This window comes from Suillus paluster, assembly GCF_016628075.1.
Source record: "Suillus paluster strain FC165 chromosome Unknown EDB91scaffold_46, whole genome shotgun sequence".
Classification (NCBI taxonomy): Eukaryota; Fungi; Basidiomycota; class Agaricomycetes; order Boletales; family Suillaceae; genus Suillus; species Suillus paluster.
In genome coordinates this window covers 235,676-252,283 of record NW_024537606.1, presented here as the reverse complement: position 1 = coordinate 252,283, position 16,608 = coordinate 235,676, and the positions used below count along the sequence as shown (strand labels likewise).

Here is a 16,608-nt window from a genome sequence, read left to right as displayed (position 1 = left end):
GGACATGCGATGACACACGGAACTTGACTATAAAACGGAGGGAAGGGTAAGCATGCCTAGATTGACTGCACAATATACCTGCATGAATGTGTTTATTTCTCTGAAACTCCCCACGGACAGGTAACAATCGATACGTCAGACGAGGACACGACACGCTGATGATGCTGGGTGCTGACGGTGTGTTGCGAGAGCCTGAGTAGTGGGGAGCCAGGACGTGAGAATGTCCTGCAAAGTCCAGACGCACGCACGAGGGCGGTAAGAGCCTGTTGGAAAGTGAAGGAATCGGACAGTATGAAGAGGTCTGCGTTCAGCGTGGCAATGAAGATCAAGACTCAGATGTTGAGGGTGTGCTGGACAAAGTACCAGTGGCGGCAGAGTGCTGTTTGTATCCATGTCAAAGGTGAGTTCAATTGAATGCACACACTCACCTTCTGAATGGTCTAACATCACCTCCTTGCCCTCAAGTAAGTCCCAGCACCTTCTTCGAAGTCAACGGTAGGAGGCATTGGGAGAAAGGCACGATCCGTTTTGGGGAGCGAGAAAGCGCCAGGGGAGTAGAATAGAGACGAGAACGCCACACGATTACGAGGAGGTAAATCCACGCATAGTCCAGACTCAAGGACTGATAGACTAGGCTAGCGCTAGAGAGGGACCTGCAGACGCGGAAGCGATGGGAGGAGTATACATGGCCTGCAGCAGGGCAGGTACTCAGTACTCAGTACTCAATGAGGTAGTGGTTACAGGACATGTCAGTTCGAAGTTCAAACTAAAAATTATGTGAGTGTACAAACATGTGCAAATGTTTGACTTGTGGTGTTTTATCCGACTCAACCAACTTTTCTCTAATTTTCTGCCAGTTTGTGTGGGAGGTTTTTCCCGATGCCATGGAGTGCAAGCTGTCTCATTCAGGAACTTCAGTCAGCCTGAGGCGAACATGCGGTCTTGAGGTTTGTTAGTCGAGCCGCCCAAGTACGGTCTGAACGACTTCGATGGCGAGGACATCATATAGTCATGCATCACTATCACTCGTTGGGGAGCCGTCAGCCGACTCTTTGCCTGGCTCATGATACGATATATACCGAGCATCTCCCCTGGTGAGTTGGCGCCTAGCACACTGTAGCAGACGCTATAACTGGGTGCAGATTTGGTATGGAGGCGGCGCCATCTCGTGCTTGATTTATTTTCTAACCTGTGACTCATTACCAATTGAGACCGGAAGATGGTGGCCTTTGGAGACAATTCCGACTCGGAGAGACTGTTGCGCTACTCCAGTCGAATTCGGCAGACACCAATCGTCTTCGAGTCGGAGTCAGCGATGACGGGAGGGAGTCGTGGTGTCATCAAGGGCGTCTATGTTCAAGCTTATACAACGAGACTACAAAACTGCGTTGTAAGTACTTCAGTTATTTGCTATGTATTCAAGGATTTCCTCTTTTCTAAAATTTCCATTGCTCGAGCGACAGTGAAATCTGGTGAGAAGCAAACACGTTGACCAACTCAGCAAAAAACCACTAGTAACTCATGTCGTGTCATCAACCATACTGTGCCGATGCGGAAGCAGAAATACGACTCACTGTCAATGCAGTTCACCGTCACGACCGGCTAATGTCCGGATAACATACCGAGGTGACCTACCACGCCGGTGAGTCATGTGGTTAAACCCAGGACCCAAACTACTCATACTCACCTCGATATACTGGCCGTTATCCACATAGACGGGTAACGGCGTGCATATCTCGCTAGCGCAGCAGCTTAAAATGTGGCAATATTGGGGACAATAATGATGACGGCTGTCAACAATGGGACTGGCAGATATTGATTCTGTTAAAGTAGCAACAATGGCCAGGACGATGGATAAACGCATTGTTTGTTCTAAGGATGTGTTATAGTATCAAATAAATCTGAAGGGAATAGTAGGAAGACAGCTTGCTTTTATGTGCTGAATATTGTTCTGGCAGAACTTCATGGCGATGTATAGGAAGAACCTATCCAACAGAAAATAGAATTCACCCTCGCTCACATGTTCCTACTACATAGTAGTACATAAGATCTTGAGAAAATAGTTCACGCACGGACTGTAATTTAGTTCGTCAAGACGATAGAACGGGTACGGACTGCAAGGGGAAACCCAAGGCCAAACCTCTGAGGCGGGACGCGGCGGCTCTATCTATCGAGGACCGACTACAACACGCAGCAGCGACTACCTACGAGACAGAACTCCGGCCACTGAGCCGGGACCCACGGCACTCCACGGAGGACCTGCGCCAGATCGCCCCGGTACAACGAGTATGTACTACAATATCAGGGGTATCCATTCGGGGATGCATAAGTAGACTAGTATGCATGTATTACTACATTTCCTTCAACAACTCTTGTCACCAAACTAAGGGTATCTGGAGTCGGGGACGATTGATGCGTAAGCGTTACGATGTGGTAGTGTCATCTTATCTCAAATGTTCGGTGTCGATGCATGTCCCGATTATCCGAAACGCCCATGCACAGACATTAGACGCTGCTGAGGCAGATTAAGCCTGAGGTGTGCTAAACGGACCAGCGGAGGGGCAAGGAGGGCAATCATATCCTAAAACATTATAGTGACACAGGGAGTTGAGTTACTTGAGTAGTAAAGGACATTACGGTGAAAGGTATTCTCTTGGTGATTATGGCCGCCTAGCTTGTGTTCCAGGGTGTCCTTCTCAGCACAAGTAGCACAAGAGGCCAGCACCGCCAGTTGTAGACGATTCCGACCTCCGAGCGACGTTGTACTATCAATCCCACAGTTCTGCAAAACTTTTGTAGCTCCTCAACCACTCAACGTTTTCTTTTGAAACTTTGTAACATTGTAGATTCATATCCCCTCTACATAGCTCTGATTTTTACTGATTTTTAAGATTTTGTGTTGTAGTGTCGGAGCAAACCCGAGAAAATTCAGGGTCTTCCTCTAATCTGCAAAATTTGGTCACACCTTGTCACACCTCGGCAGAGTATCGGCGCACTCAGCTTTTGCTCTCCGCACCAGTCGAAGTTGTGCGGAGTGTAGACCCGATGCCGCGTGTGTCACGCTTCTGTACATGTCGTTAATACTACCACTGTAGCACCTCAATGCAAGAGCATAAACTCTATCGAACTGGTGTTCTGACATCTATAGAAGGTATTTGTTGTGCTCCAGGTAAAACTTTACGAATACCTTTGCAGGATCTTTGGGATCTGGGTAATTTGTATTCGACCAAGGTTGCAAAATACCACCATTTCATCTCTCGTAGCTACAACATCCAAGAAATATTTATTCTACTTGTACAATACATCATCTATAGGCACTCTGTATATGCTTGAATTTTTTCAGCGCCGGCCGACCATGGCGTTGAAGTGCTATGAACATTTTGCATATTAGGTACCCTTTGCATATTGATGGGAATGATAGTAGTCTTCCTACAATCTTCCTAAGCCAGACTTTGAAAGAAGGAAGACAGATTTTGAGCCGATCGCTGCTGACTAAGCTACGACCATTACTCTCCTGGTTCGAAACTTGAAACCTTCTTCCTTGAGAGTCTCAAGTCATGACTACGGGAGACTATATTCCACCGTGAAGAGCCAGGTGTGTTGCGAAAGGATACACCCAGAGGGTGCCCGTACGCACGCTGACGCATTATCAGATAGAGATGTAATAGCATAAATGGATTATCATATCATTGACTCCGTCCATTCAGAGTCCCACTGGTAGACCATCTTTCGCGATCTTCATACTGGAATGATCCGCGATGACGACACCCACGCAAAGCGCAGACAGTTCAAGCTCGATTAGCAACCCGTTAGGGTACTACTATAAACTGGCATCGAATCTTTCCCCCTCTTGTCTTTCGCTGTCTTCGTGTCACAATCCAGTTACAATCTAGAGGCCGATCGTGCTTTCTAATCTTCCCTGGGCATATATAGTACCTCTATGGTCGTATAGCTATTATTAGCGCAGGGTCGACAAGGTTATCCCTTGCTTGTGAGTGCATTTGATGCAGTGATTGCCACGACTGACAGTGACCGACACCATGTGCATCGCCGTGTTGCGATAATTGCAAGAAGAAGACGCACATAGTGTCGGTCGTGACGATGGAGCAATGCCAAGTTGACATTGAGCCCAGCGATCAGGAGGAGACCAGACGTGCACATTCATAGTCTGCAGAACAAGGTAGTGCGCGAAGTCACCCACATCGCGGTCTGATGGCGTAGTTGGTTATCGCATCTGTCTAACACACAGAAGGTCTCCTGTTCGAGCCAGGATCAGATCAAAATTCTAATGTTTTTTCCTCCATATTATCCCAAGGCGAATATGTGACCACTACGTTTTCTGTCGCCGCGCGTGCCAGTAGTGTAATGGTTTATTGACATCTGTGACAGGGTTTAATGACCACCTGATCCCATGAGCTCCATTGGCACCTCAAGATCCGACCTTCCTCGACCATCCTCAGTTCCTGTTGGCTGATAGGAAGCAACCTGTAAATTGTGGAAATGGATTCGAAGTTACTGGTCCAACAGATTCGACAGAAGGGCGGATTAATAAGTGAGGTGCCTCGTACGTTAATACAGCAACGTTCAATCTATTTGCTGATGCGATGGGGGCGGATGGGTAGTTGCTAACGGCCTGATGGAACCTTCGGAAATGGAATTTGCGAGGACCAACTGATCGGTCGAGGAATGAAGTGTGTGTTCTAGTTCAGAAATGTATGCAAATTTGGATTATTGAAGGTCAGTACGACTTGGGTCTCTTGTGTCATTATTTAATGGAGGGTGACACTGCCATGGTCTACCTAAAGGTCTAACCTATAATCCGGCGCTCGGGGAGCCGACTTTATAGTTCATGGGCCTCACAAGTTGATAAGTTTTTGGTCGCAATTGCGAGCGTTGATAGCTGAACGTGGTATCAGCAGATATCCCCAGTGTACCTTCATCTAATCCATACAAGGGAGTATCATCATAGAATAAGGTGCCCGTACTGTAATGGCCTCAAGTCATTCCTATCAACGTCCATGATTGACCAACAGAACACAGTGGTCGTGATTGAGCAACCGAATTCAGTTAAAGCCCCAGTAGCACGTCCACCAGAGAAGAGTCGCTTCCCTTCGTGTTCCTGCTGTTGTTCCATGACCTGCGTTGCGAACGCTGTTCCCACTAATCCCCCGACTTCTGTCGGCTTTGAACACAAGCAGCATGATGAGAAGCGGCTAGACTCAGATCCGAGTCTCAAGAATGTGCCAAGGCTGACGCCAGAACAGGAGAGAAGACTGCGGAGAAAGGTTGATTTGCGGTTGGGGCCTATCCTCAGTTTGATGTACCTACTGTCTTTCCTTGACAGAAGTCCGTGATTGTCAGAGTAGGTTCTCATGTGTTTCTTACTTTCAGATAGTTAACATCGGTAATGCGAAGTTGGACGGACTCGTCACTCAGCTGGATCTCACGGGAAACAGATCTAATAGGGCCGCTCAAAGTTGGGGGGGGCGCACACGTCGCCCACGCCTAAGACCCCCCGTGTAACAACACGACCGAAGTACCCATCCCGCTCATCATCTAAGAGGTCAGAAGTTGGAGCAGTTGATGATGTGTAAAATGGCGTCACAGTCCCATCTTCGGCTTCATAATCAACATACACTGGAGCTCCCGGCTCTACTAGGCCACACTCCAAGGCACGGCGAAGCACAGTTTGTGTTGATACTTGAAACACTGCTGCAAGGTGTGTTGGGCCACAAAGTTCAATAGCAGGTGCTATAATGAATGGCTCGATTTCGATACGGGGGCATCCTGGTCGCCCAGTCGGCACCACATAAGATGCCTGTATTGGTGGAGCATCTGGTGGGTCCACTGACTGACGAGCTGCATCATCCAGATGATCTATCATACTTTGCAGACTGTTTTCAATGGTGATATGTTCAGCCGGCACGAAAATGTCCGCATGCCACATCACCCTAATTGACAAAATGACAAAATGTGACTCGGAACAACACTACTTGCCTGTGTCACCAGTGCCGATAACCATAAGCAATGCCTCTGTTCTTCACCTAACCGTGTGATCCCCAATCTGTGTGCGGAGGGCTACCGTAACACGGCGACCAAGCTCAGCATATGCAGCTCGTATTGTCTGTAATGGAGCAGGTACAAGCTGCTGATAATCTAGGCCTGGTCGTGAAGGAGACGCCACAACAGGAATGCACCACGACACTGGGTGACTTTCCGTAGGCTGAAATATTGCAGAATAAAATAAGATAGAATAAAGAAGACCATTTAAGGCAGTCGTGCCGCGATGCCGCTGTTCATTTGCGTCGAATTTGCAAAACAATATTTTTTGACCCCCTTACAAACTCTAAATCTAGAAGGGGGGGGGGGCCCTTACAGATTATTCCGGATTATAAACGACGGATTAAATCCGTTTTGGGCCACTACACCCAAGCTATCTGCTGACTAAACCATGACTTGAGGTTCCCGCCTGACGTTTGTTCAGCATGGTGATAGTCGCTACCTGGACCAAACATTTTCAATTATACGCAGTCCAATCACTGAGCTCACTGGTGAAGTTTTCAGCTGAAGTTTTAAGATTTCTATCAGCAAACGACGCCGACACGTACCACTGTGACCGGCCAGGGTACGAGGTGAGCAGTGCCGACACCATTCTCTCCCTATAAGTCTAGAGTTGCAAAAACCATTCGTTCCCCAAGCTACTGCAATTTTATTTTTTCATTAAACACCTGATTCCATGTGTATACTAATGTATTCCTGCGACCACCACAGGGCCGTTCTACTAACTATGAATGTCTAGAATCATTTATGCATCCGACAGTTGAGGTTTTCGAGACGTATAAAAGCACGCATTGGAGGACAACAAGGTAAGTATTAATTTCATCAAAACTACAGCGCGCAATGTCTGACATTCCTCCTCCACAATCCATGATACCTCCTGGAAGTACCCCATCTTACCCCCAATTACGCTATGACCAAGCTGGAAATGCGCTCACCCGCGATAATGTTGGCGCTTGGGTGTCTCATCCAGGCATCTGCCAAGTAAGTCTTATCAAACGATTGTTTACTGGTGGCCGATACTCATCTTATTACAGACTCTTACAACTGATCGGTCCTTTTGGTTCGAACATGGCGACAGTTATCAGGTACGTCGAGTCGTTGACTATCATGATGTTTTTCACTCGACTAACTACTATATACATGCAGGCTGCTTTCATTCCAGCCTTCCAGTCCCACGAAAGCACACCTCCACCATTGTCGGCGTCCAGTTCTCGCCTTGCTTTGCGTGAGCTGCTGACCACCAACACCAACATGATTAATCCTGAGCTCGTCCCCCTACCTCACTCTGACGATATGGACTTGATCGACCCCGCCAGCATTGCGGAGGCCTGCGGCTACACTCCAGCCACCAAAACAGCAGGCGCACATCGCAAGGCCAAAGCTGCGAGGGGCAAAGACAAGGAGAAGGAGAATGTAGGATACCCTAACCCAAAGAAGCGTTCTCGAGAGGACAGAGATGAGGATGATGATGTGGAAGCATGAGTGAGGCGAGGCCGCCCTCAAGGCTCCAATAACTATACCGCCTTGGATGTTAGAAGTCTCCTGGATATAGTCCATGATCAGCTCCCTCTCAGTCAACACGGGTGGCAGACTGTTCATGTTAAGTTCGGCCAATGGGCCAAGGTGAACCGCTGGCCTGAACGCAAACTCACTTCACTCGAAACGAAGTTCAAGCAGGTAAAATTCAATTTGTCCTATGGTTATAACATTGCTCACAAGTAGAACTACAGTTGGTGAAGACTATGAAGCCAACTGGAGACGGTGTGTGCCCTCTGGAAGTTACACGTGCCCATCACATCGAACAGCTCATTAACGAGCATGCAGGAACCCGTGACCTGCACAACACGGATTACAACACCATTGAAGATGATGACAGTCACTCCGTCAACTCTGACCAGATCCAGGATGAGCGTGCCTCCCCCCCAATTCAGCATACAGCTATTGCCCGCTCCACTCCTTGTACAGAAGCCCCAGCTCTGCGTCGCAATACTCAAGCAGCGGTGGCTACAGATTTACTCACTTGACTTTCCAGCGCATTTGACCCAGCCACCCAGCGCAACCGCAATGAAGACCACACTAATCGTAGCCTTGCCACCACACAACTATTTACCCAAAGCCAGCAGCTCCGCGATTCTCAAGCCGCCATGGAAACGCTGCATGGCCAACTCTTCTATTTGCATGCTCGCATGTACGACATTGAACGCGAGCGCAATCGGGCCGAGCTTTGCATCGAAATGATGCAGATGAGAGGTTCCACACGCCGTCAGCATGTTCAGATGCCCAAACGCAAGAATCTGCATCAGGAGTGGTACCCTGATGGTGGGGGATCTATTAGGTGGCTTACTGATGAAGGTGAAAGTACCACATCTAAGGGGCCCAAGCCACCCCGCCTTCGAAGATGCGGCCCATCCAGACATCTCAAATATTCTGATTGCCCATACTTTGAGGACATCGCGGATGAGCCTATCAAGCCCATTCAAAAGGAAGGGTCAGTAGAGATTTGATTGTGCTAGAATACTTACAATGTATTTAGGGTACCAATGTACCATTGATTGTGTTATGATAATTACAATGTATTTAGGGTACCAATGTACCATTCTATTCGTCCTGAACGTCTTTCCTACAATGTATTTAGGGTACCAATGTACCATTCTACTCGTCTTGAACGTCTTTCCTGTTTGCCTTCTTGTCCGTCTCATCTTCTCCATCAAAATCGGTACCAATGTACCATTCTACTCGTCTTAAACATCTTTCCTGTCTGCCTTCTTGTCCGTCTCATCTTCTCCATCAAAATCGGCATTGCATTCATTGCATTCTTCATCTTTACATGTTTTATCTACTGGAATTCTAATATAACATGGAACCGCGAAACTCGATCCTTCTTCCTCTGCTCTGAAAATAGCATGTTTTCAAAGTCTCGCCACACATCCAGATCATCCTCAGTAGCCTCCCAGTGCTTCATGTACACGTGTCACGAATTCCAAATATGAACCATTTTTCATTTCTCGGTTTTCCTTCGGCTACTTCCAGTACCCGAACCAGTCACATGACTCCCAACCCTGTCACACCTTCACCTCTTCACATATCGCCCGTGGTTTCTCCAATTGGCTCCCCTACTCCACGGGCTAGAACAATCTCGCTTCCTAAAGAAGAACCAGTCAGAACTTGGGTTTCTGTTTAGTTGCCGTCTTACTCATTTCGCTTATATATCATGAGTCATACTTAGTCATCTGCAGTATCATACGACTCTTTTCTCATTGGCTGATTTCTTTCAGACTCCTATTCAATGTTATGTATATAAGTAGGTTAGTTAGCATAAGTACTCCTTAGACTTAACCTCTTTGTTTCCTACGCTTGTAGTGACTTAGACATTCACGCTCAATACCATCTTATTCGCTATCCTCTCTGACCGAGTCCTAGTGGTTGTGTGCTCGCCTTCATCATTATTGGTGAACGTTGGTCATAACAACATGGACCGTATCTGATTGATTCTGACACGTATGGCATGCAGGTTGTGCAGCCGAAGACAGATTTCGATAAGGTCACTGCAAGCTTCTTGGTTGGTGATGTCGAGCGGCATGTGTAGCCTTCCAAAGGCCCCTTGGATAGCCCGCATGCCCCATTCTGCTGTTTGGCAGTAAGAGAGTAGTTCACGGTTGAACGCCATGTGCTCCTCTATCTTGGCAGCTGATCCACGCAAAACTTGGCCATGTTTGAGAGGTGCGTGAATGCATCCATCAATGGAAGTCGTCCCACGAGGGAATGCAGTATCTGCGACGATGTAATAGTCAGGAGGAGTGTTGAGTCGAAGTTGAGTATAGATGTGAGACGCGAGATGAGAATCATGCCAGCTGCCAGGCACGTTTGTCCTCGCCGCGTTCACAACACCTTTGGAAAGTATCAATTGAGCACAATTTGTTTGAGAAAGACAAAAAAAATGCACCTTCAGCAGAAAATGCTATGACTGAACTGACGAAATGTTCGGAAAACCACCCGTTGTAGGTAGCATTTTTGATATCATCATTGTCTGAAGTCTGCACGGGGAGTTTGAGCCCGTAGATGCTCCCGAAAGCACCTTCCAAGCATGAGTGACGTGCAACTACGAGCGCACTACAACACTCGAAATCAGGTCCCCATGGCCATCGAATTGAGGCGTCATCCATAGTACGGAGAGTTTGTAAGAGCATGGGCAGTCCAGAGGTGAGATAGTGAGAAACAGTGGCAGGAATCAATGCAAAAATCTGTTGGAGGCTGGTCTTGTGCATGGTGGAGTTGAGATAGTGGAGCATGAGGCCAAGTGCTCCACCAGCATCAAGTGAACGCTGATTCAAGTGAGGAATGCCATGTGAGTTGGTATCAGAACGTGTGATGGGCTTATGGTACCACAGACTGGCAAAGCCGGAAGTAAGGATGAAATGAAATGTTTGGACATCAATGCCCATAGTCGTAATGAATGCGCGATCCGTCTGACTCCTGTACAACACTTGCCATGGGGTATTGCAATGTGGGTCAGGAAGTAGCTGGGCACGACAAAGGTAGAGTCGCTTGGGGTTCCGGGTTTCGACACGATCAAGTCGAGCAAGCTCTATTCCACCAACCAGTGTGGCTGCTAACATTCTCGCGTCTTCTTCGTCGTCAAGAAAGGCCGTCTCTTCTCCGTCGTTCACCAGATTATGATACTGTAGTAGTAGATCGTCCATTGTGGTTTTGACCGAATTATTTTATTCCAAATGTGTTACGGTTGTGTTTTCTGTACAGATTATCCGTTGCAAATATCTTTCAAAGTCCGTTATAATCTAGTCCGCATTATTTTGCCTACGGAAAGTCACCCACTAGCACGATAGACTTTTCGGTGAATCTTAATTATCATATTAGGCAGTCTAAGATCAAGTCAAGTCAACGAACAGCAGCTACTAGTACTTATCTGGCATCTGTCATGTTTCATGGCAGCGGAGGCGGTTTTTCCTTGTGCACACCATCCATGCCTATCATTCATGTGTGGGCCTGAGGAATGTGGGTTATCAACAGCATTGGCATCAACGGTGTTTGACATAGAGGAAGCAGAAACAGTGGGCATCGAGGACGGCGGTAGAACGTTTTGCTGCTGGAAATGGAGGTGAAGAAAGGGAGGGTGATACTCCACCACTAAGCTTCGGGGCAGTGCGTTCTGGGGGTCGCGCGGCGTCGTTGGGGCTTGGCGTTGGGTGGATGCGGGGAACATGCGTGGTGGCGTAGCTATTGAGTGTGCCGGCGATGTGGGCGCTGGACTTTCTGCCGGCACTTGCCAAGGGTCACTGAGCTCAACTTGATCAGAGTCAAGCTCAACACATCGAAGTCAAACATCGTAGTAACGCGGAAGACATTCCAACATCTAAGCTCAAGTCAAGTTTCGCAAAGCCAAAGGCGAAAAAAAACAATTGTCCATATATACGGTCCCTTATAGAGAACAGCACGTTTGCCACACTGCAAAACCCTCGTGGGAGTCAGTGATACACACTTGGCTAGTTCAATTGTTCAGTACGACCTCGAGTCACCTTGTGTACTGAGTCGTGTCGGCACTTCTAGCACTTACTTATGCTCGTAAGCACTGGGACCCTTTGGGGCCTCAGTCAGTGGCGCAACAACATTAGGTGTTTTCTCCAGAGCTAGTCACGGGTATCACAGCAGGAAATTCTAGGTGGCGTCTTCTATGTGTATCACAAAGGTCAGCCTGTATGCGACTACTCCGTGTTCTGTCGCCGCGAGTAAGTAGTGTCGCACGACTAACTCCATGAGCGTCAAATATTGGCACGTCAAGCTCTGACCTTCTCAATTATCCTCAGTTCCTATCCGCTGACTCGAAACCTCTGGAAATGAATGCTAAGCTACTAGTCCAGCAGATTCGACGAAAGGGCGGATTGATAAGTGAGGTACGAGCACAAGGGCTTCACGTCGATATAGCAACGTTTGATCCATCTGCTGATGCGATGGGAGCGGATAGGTAACCGGCGTGATGGACCCTTCGAAATGGAATCCGCGGGGACCAACTAACCTGATCTGACCTGATCTGATCTGTCGAAGGATGAAGGTGCGCTCTCTAAGTCAGAAATGTATGCAATTTTGGATCATACAATGTTCGTACAAGCTCGCTGCTATAGTCCACTGAAAGCTCTAACCTATTATCTCAAAGGCGCTCGTGGAGCCGACTTTGTAGCTCCTGGGCCTTCACAAGTTGATAAGTAAGTATTTGATCTCGATCGCGGGCTTGCTCGCGGGCGTTAATAGCTGAACGCGGCATCATAGGGTATTCCCGGTGTATCTGCATCTAATCCATCTATGTAAGGGAGTACCATTATAGTATCCGTATCGTAATGGCCCCCAGTCATTCCTATTAACGTCCATGTTTGAGCAATCGAACTCAGCGCGAACCGTTAAAAGCCCACTCGCGCGTCTACCAGGGAAGAATCTCTTCCCTTCTTCCTCCTGCTGATTCTCCATGACGTACGTCGCGAACACTGTTCCTGCTGGTCGCCCGACTTCTATCAGCTCTGAACACAAGCAGCATGATGAGAAGCGGCTGAACTCGGATTCGAATCTCAAAAATGTGCCGACGCTGACGCCAGAACAGGAGAGAAGACTGTGGAGAAAGGTTGACTTGCGGTTGGGGCCTATCCTCAGTTTGATGTTTCTAATGTCTTTCCTTGACAGAGGTACGTGGTTGTCATAGTAGGCATATCTCGTGCATTACTTACTTTCAAACAGGTAACATCGGTAATGCGAAGTTGGACGGACTCGTCACTCAGCTGGACCTCACGGGAAACAAATTTAATATCGCATTGGTACGTAAACATCTGTATTGTTCACAGAACTGCCACCTTACTGCTAGACGCAGACGATGTTCTTCATAGTAAGCATCGTTATGTTGACGGATTGTCGGTGTGTTCTGAAAGACCATGAAGCCATACTGCCTGTGTGAATGCCCCGCTAAGTTCGTTTGAGGTCCAAATTATTGATTTTCTGCGCTCTGACTGTGACAACCCGGGCCTCCAGCCTTGTCCTCAAAGTATTTAGGCCATCCAGGTGAGTGCTCATGTCAACCTTTGAATGCTGCATGGACAACTCATATTTTGTAGATGGCTTCCAGGCAATCACTGTAAGTCTTGTATGATGGCTGCTGAATTTATCTGATGTACGATAGTTAACATGGGGGATAGTCATGTGCGTCATTCAGTCATAAGTAATATGACCTTGAAATTTCTGAGCGAGTCTATCGCCAGGACACTCATGAGTTTAGTGAAGACGTAAGATTGGCCAAATTCTCACCGTATTTTTCACCTAATGTTGACCTGGCATGTCAGATACCCTCAGCTTGTTGCAGTGCGAGCCTGTCTTGGCATTGCCGAGGCAGGTTTGTTCCCTGGTGTCATTTATTAGTGACTATAACTCGAGAATTATGTGCGAAGTCATGCTCACGGATCTACAGCCTTACTTTCTGGTATCCGAGACACATGCTACAATACCGCAGTAAGCTATCCCACATCTACCTATCCATTTTAGAATGTTGAAGTATTTCGGTAGTTGGCATGTTTTTTGGCGCTGCGACAAGCGCAGGTTGGTTGTTTCTTTATGTTCTTGGGGATTTGGATAGTGACACAAGTTTCAGGTGCCTTTTCCGGTTTACTGGCCTTTGCGATCAATCACATGAGTGGCACAGCGGGACTCGAAGGATGGTCTTGGATCTTCGTGATTTTTTTCATGTTCAAAGACCGAAGTTATGCTCAACACTTGTATGCAGTTGCTCGAAGGCCTTGCAACAATAGTTATAGCCATCATTGCTCCCTTTGGTGAGTAAATACACTTTATGTTCGATCACGCAGAAGGCTAACGTACATGATCGCTTAGTGATGGTAGACTTTCCCGACACAGCTAAGTTCTTGACCCCGGAAGAGCGTGCTTTTATTGTCTGGAAGAAAAGTAAGTCGAATAACAGATTCTGAGCGGGTGGATATGATTAATATACCTCTTAGAATATGACAATTCGTCAGTCGGTGAGGAAGAGAGGTTTGCGGTGAGGTACGTCTGGGCCGCGTTCGGGGACTGGAAGGTAAGATACCAACTTTTACGACCGTCACCGTTTATTGTGCCTTAACAAAATGATCAGGTGTGGCTTCATATCCCCCTTTTCATGTCAATTGCTGGACCTTGTAAATGATACGTCTCGTTGTTCAGATGACAGACGCTGACATGAAGCCTTCTCAGTGAATGGCATCACTCTGTTTCTCCCGTAAGTCGATTGCTAGATCTTTGAAGAAGATGTTGAAGATATCTGTACCAGAACGATCATCCAGAGGTCTGTTGTTACAAACTATTTGTGATCCATTTACTCAATTACATTAAGCTTTGGATACAGTACATCGATCAGCCAGTTGCTCACCGTACCACCATATGTCGCTGCAAGTTAGTCCTCTTATTTAACCACCCGCAACCTCGTGCGTTAACCTGTTGCACTTAGCTATCACATTAGTCATTTTTGGGTATTACTCGGATAAGTTGAAGATGCGATATCCTTTCATTCTTGCCGGCCTCGTAATGTGTCTTATCGGCTTTTCAATAAATATATCTACTGCACCTGATGGTGTAAAGTACTTTGGGACTTTTCTCATTGTCATGGGAAGCTATGCAGAGCTTCCTGGCGTAGTTTCTTGGTACGTTGTTGTCAGTCGCGTTATGACGAAGGCTAACATATGTACGGTGATGAAGGCTCTCGAACAATCTCTCCGGTCAGTACAAGAGAGGTGCCGGCATGGGCCTCCTTGGCCTCGGAAACTTCAGTGGTGCAATCGCATCCGTCATCTATCGATCGCAAGACTCACCGCGGTTTATTCTCGGGCGTAAGTGTCACTTCGACAGTCCGACTTCGTTGGCACCGGCTGACCCGCTGTTTTGCAGACGCATTGGAGCTCATGTTTGTCGGGATTGGATTCATAACTTTACCAATCTTGGTCTTCCTTTACAAGAGGGTCAACGCACAACGCGAGGCCGAGCGCCTCGCAATGGAAAGTGGAGAAGGATTGCAATACTCGGACGAGGAACTACGGGAGTTGGGAGACCGTGCGCCTGACTTTAGATACACATTGTAGGCAGTGACGCATTTATACTTCGTGACCTGGTATCGAGGATGTAACATCATATTTATGGCATTTATTGTCTTTGTGTAACCCGGTCCCAACCCTATATATACAAACTGCATGTTACTTATTAGCGCAGGGTTGACGAGGTTGTTCTCTCTTATAAACTAACCACAACTTGTTGCGCAGTCGTCATTGTCCCGACCGATGTACTTACACTATGTAGGCTCCATTAGAAGCTCCAAATGGGACCCACATAAGTAGTGAAGATCGTGGTCATTATTGCAAGCTGCTGAAAGCGTTCTAGGACTGCAAAAGAAGGTAGTACGCGAAGCTCCCACATCGCGGTCTGATGGCGTAGTTGGTTATCGCATCTGTCTAACACACAGAAGGTCTCCTGTTCGAGCCAGGATCAGATCATTTTGTTTCATATCATCATCCGGGATCCTGGGTTCTTTTGAAAATTTCTTTTACGCAGGAACATTGTTTTAACTTGAGATACCTTTCTCGCCCGATTCCCAGTTGGACATGAATACCTTCAAGTTCGAGGTAAGTATATTACACTTCGTTTCGTTGAATTGTTGGTGACATCTAGTTACCACTGTGACACAGATGCGACTGTTTTTTTACTTGTTTGCTGGCTGTTGTTCATCGTTCAGACTCGTCGCCAATTCGCCCATAATGTGCTCACGTGAGCTGATTAGCGCTCGTTGGCCCAGGTCCAGGATCGTTGCAGGGGTTTAGATGATACGACGGACTTTCGGCGCTTCTATTTCTGATCCGTGACCATGAGGCCTTACGACATGGCCTATGTTTGCTATCATCCCCTTACCCTTTGCGCTCCATCATCCTTCCGAGACGGTACGCTTCCGACCCCTTTGTATCGTTATTTCCTATCATGGCACTCTGTCGAAACACAGCGAAACCTCAACAGCTGGGTGTATTTAAAAACCTTGACGTCGTGATAGTGCTAAAAAGCCTTTTAGTACTGTCACGTTGTCAAGGACCTTGTGCCTAACAAAGCAATCTTCAGTGAGATGCCGGTTACTCTTAATTTCTGATGCGAGCCTCGTCTGCTGAGTCCTGACCAGATGATTTGATACGGTGGCGCTTGTGTAAACTGTGAACAAGCACAACCCTTCTGGGAAGTGTGCACATGCACGCGGCGGCATACTGCAGCTCACACGTACGTCAATATTCACCATCACTGAGCAGGTCGAAATCCAGTCTTCCTTTGGCTGTGGTGGTTGTGTTTGTAAGTGAGACGTGAAGGTTGTCAGTAAAGCTTGTCGAGATCAGCATACCACTGAAGGTACTATTAGCCAATAGGGAGAAAGGAACAATGCGCTACGAGCTCATGTCAAGTATATTTAGATGCTCCAATGGTAGGCTCGATATTTACCCACAAGCCTTTTCCACAGAAGACTGATACAAACACTGG

General features: G+C 47.4%; 3 protein-coding genes and 2 non-coding genes across 5 annotated transcripts; 4 read left to right on the top strand and 1 right to left on the bottom strand.

The window, feature by feature from the left end:
• Nucleotides 1–4,206: 4,206 nt before the first annotated feature.
• On the top strand, nucleotides 4,207–4,280 carry EDB91DRAFT_t84. The gene has a single exon. It is a non-coding gene; the product is annotated as a tRNA-Val (tRNA).
• Nucleotides 4,281–4,842: 562 nt separating this feature from the next.
• On the bottom strand, nucleotides 4,843–6,487 carry EDB91DRAFT_1337802 (uncharacterized protein; the record flags this gene model as incomplete). The annotated part of the gene is made up of 5 exons (XM_041325599.1): nucleotides 4,843–5,182; nucleotides 5,386–5,458; nucleotides 5,493–5,951; nucleotides 6,045–6,223; nucleotides 6,446–6,487. 5 exons carry the CDS (start codon nucleotides 6,485–6,487, stop codon nucleotides 4,964–4,966), a joined length of 972 nt encoding a protein of 323 aa, XP_041174974.1. The 3' UTR covers nucleotides 4,843–4,963.
• Nucleotides 6,488–6,900: 413 nt separating this feature from the next.
• On the top strand, nucleotides 6,901–8,805 carry EDB91DRAFT_1083938 (uncharacterized protein; the record flags this gene model as incomplete). The annotated part of the gene is made up of 9 exons (XM_041315693.1): nucleotides 6,901–7,041; nucleotides 7,095–7,145; nucleotides 7,207–7,530; nucleotides 7,624–7,737; nucleotides 7,791–7,821; nucleotides 7,885–8,019; nucleotides 8,107–8,548; nucleotides 8,642–8,673; nucleotides 8,696–8,805. 9 exons carry the CDS (start codon nucleotides 6,901–6,903, stop codon nucleotides 8,803–8,805), a joined length of 1,380 nt encoding a protein of 459 aa, XP_041174973.1.
• Nucleotides 8,806–12,127: 3,322 nt separating this feature from the next.
• Nucleotides 12,128–15,457, top strand: EDB91DRAFT_1146068 (MFS general substrate transporter). Its single transcript, XM_041319215.1, has 20 exons — nucleotides 12,128–12,173; nucleotides 12,536–12,749; nucleotides 12,802–12,878; nucleotides 12,932–12,946; nucleotides 12,999–13,031; nucleotides 13,184–13,192; nucleotides 13,238–13,257; nucleotides 13,398–13,472; nucleotides 13,523–13,563; nucleotides 13,618–13,650; nucleotides 13,703–13,782; nucleotides 13,835–13,883; nucleotides 13,942–14,013; nucleotides 14,067–14,143; nucleotides 14,201–14,243; nucleotides 14,299–14,323; nucleotides 14,438–14,496; nucleotides 14,552–14,744; nucleotides 14,800–14,930; nucleotides 14,989–15,457. The coding sequence occupies exons 2-20, from the start codon at nucleotides 12,536–12,538 to the stop codon at nucleotides 15,177–15,179; spliced, it is 1,437 nt and encodes a 478-aa protein (XP_041174972.1). The 5' UTR covers nucleotides 12,128–12,173; the 3' UTR covers nucleotides 15,180–15,457.
• Nucleotides 15,458–15,513: 56 nt separating this feature from the next.
• EDB91DRAFT_t85 lies at nucleotides 15,514–15,587 on the top strand. The gene has a single exon. It is a non-coding gene; the product is annotated as a tRNA-Val (tRNA).
• The last annotated feature ends 1,021 nt before the right edge of the window (nucleotides 15,588–16,608 follow it).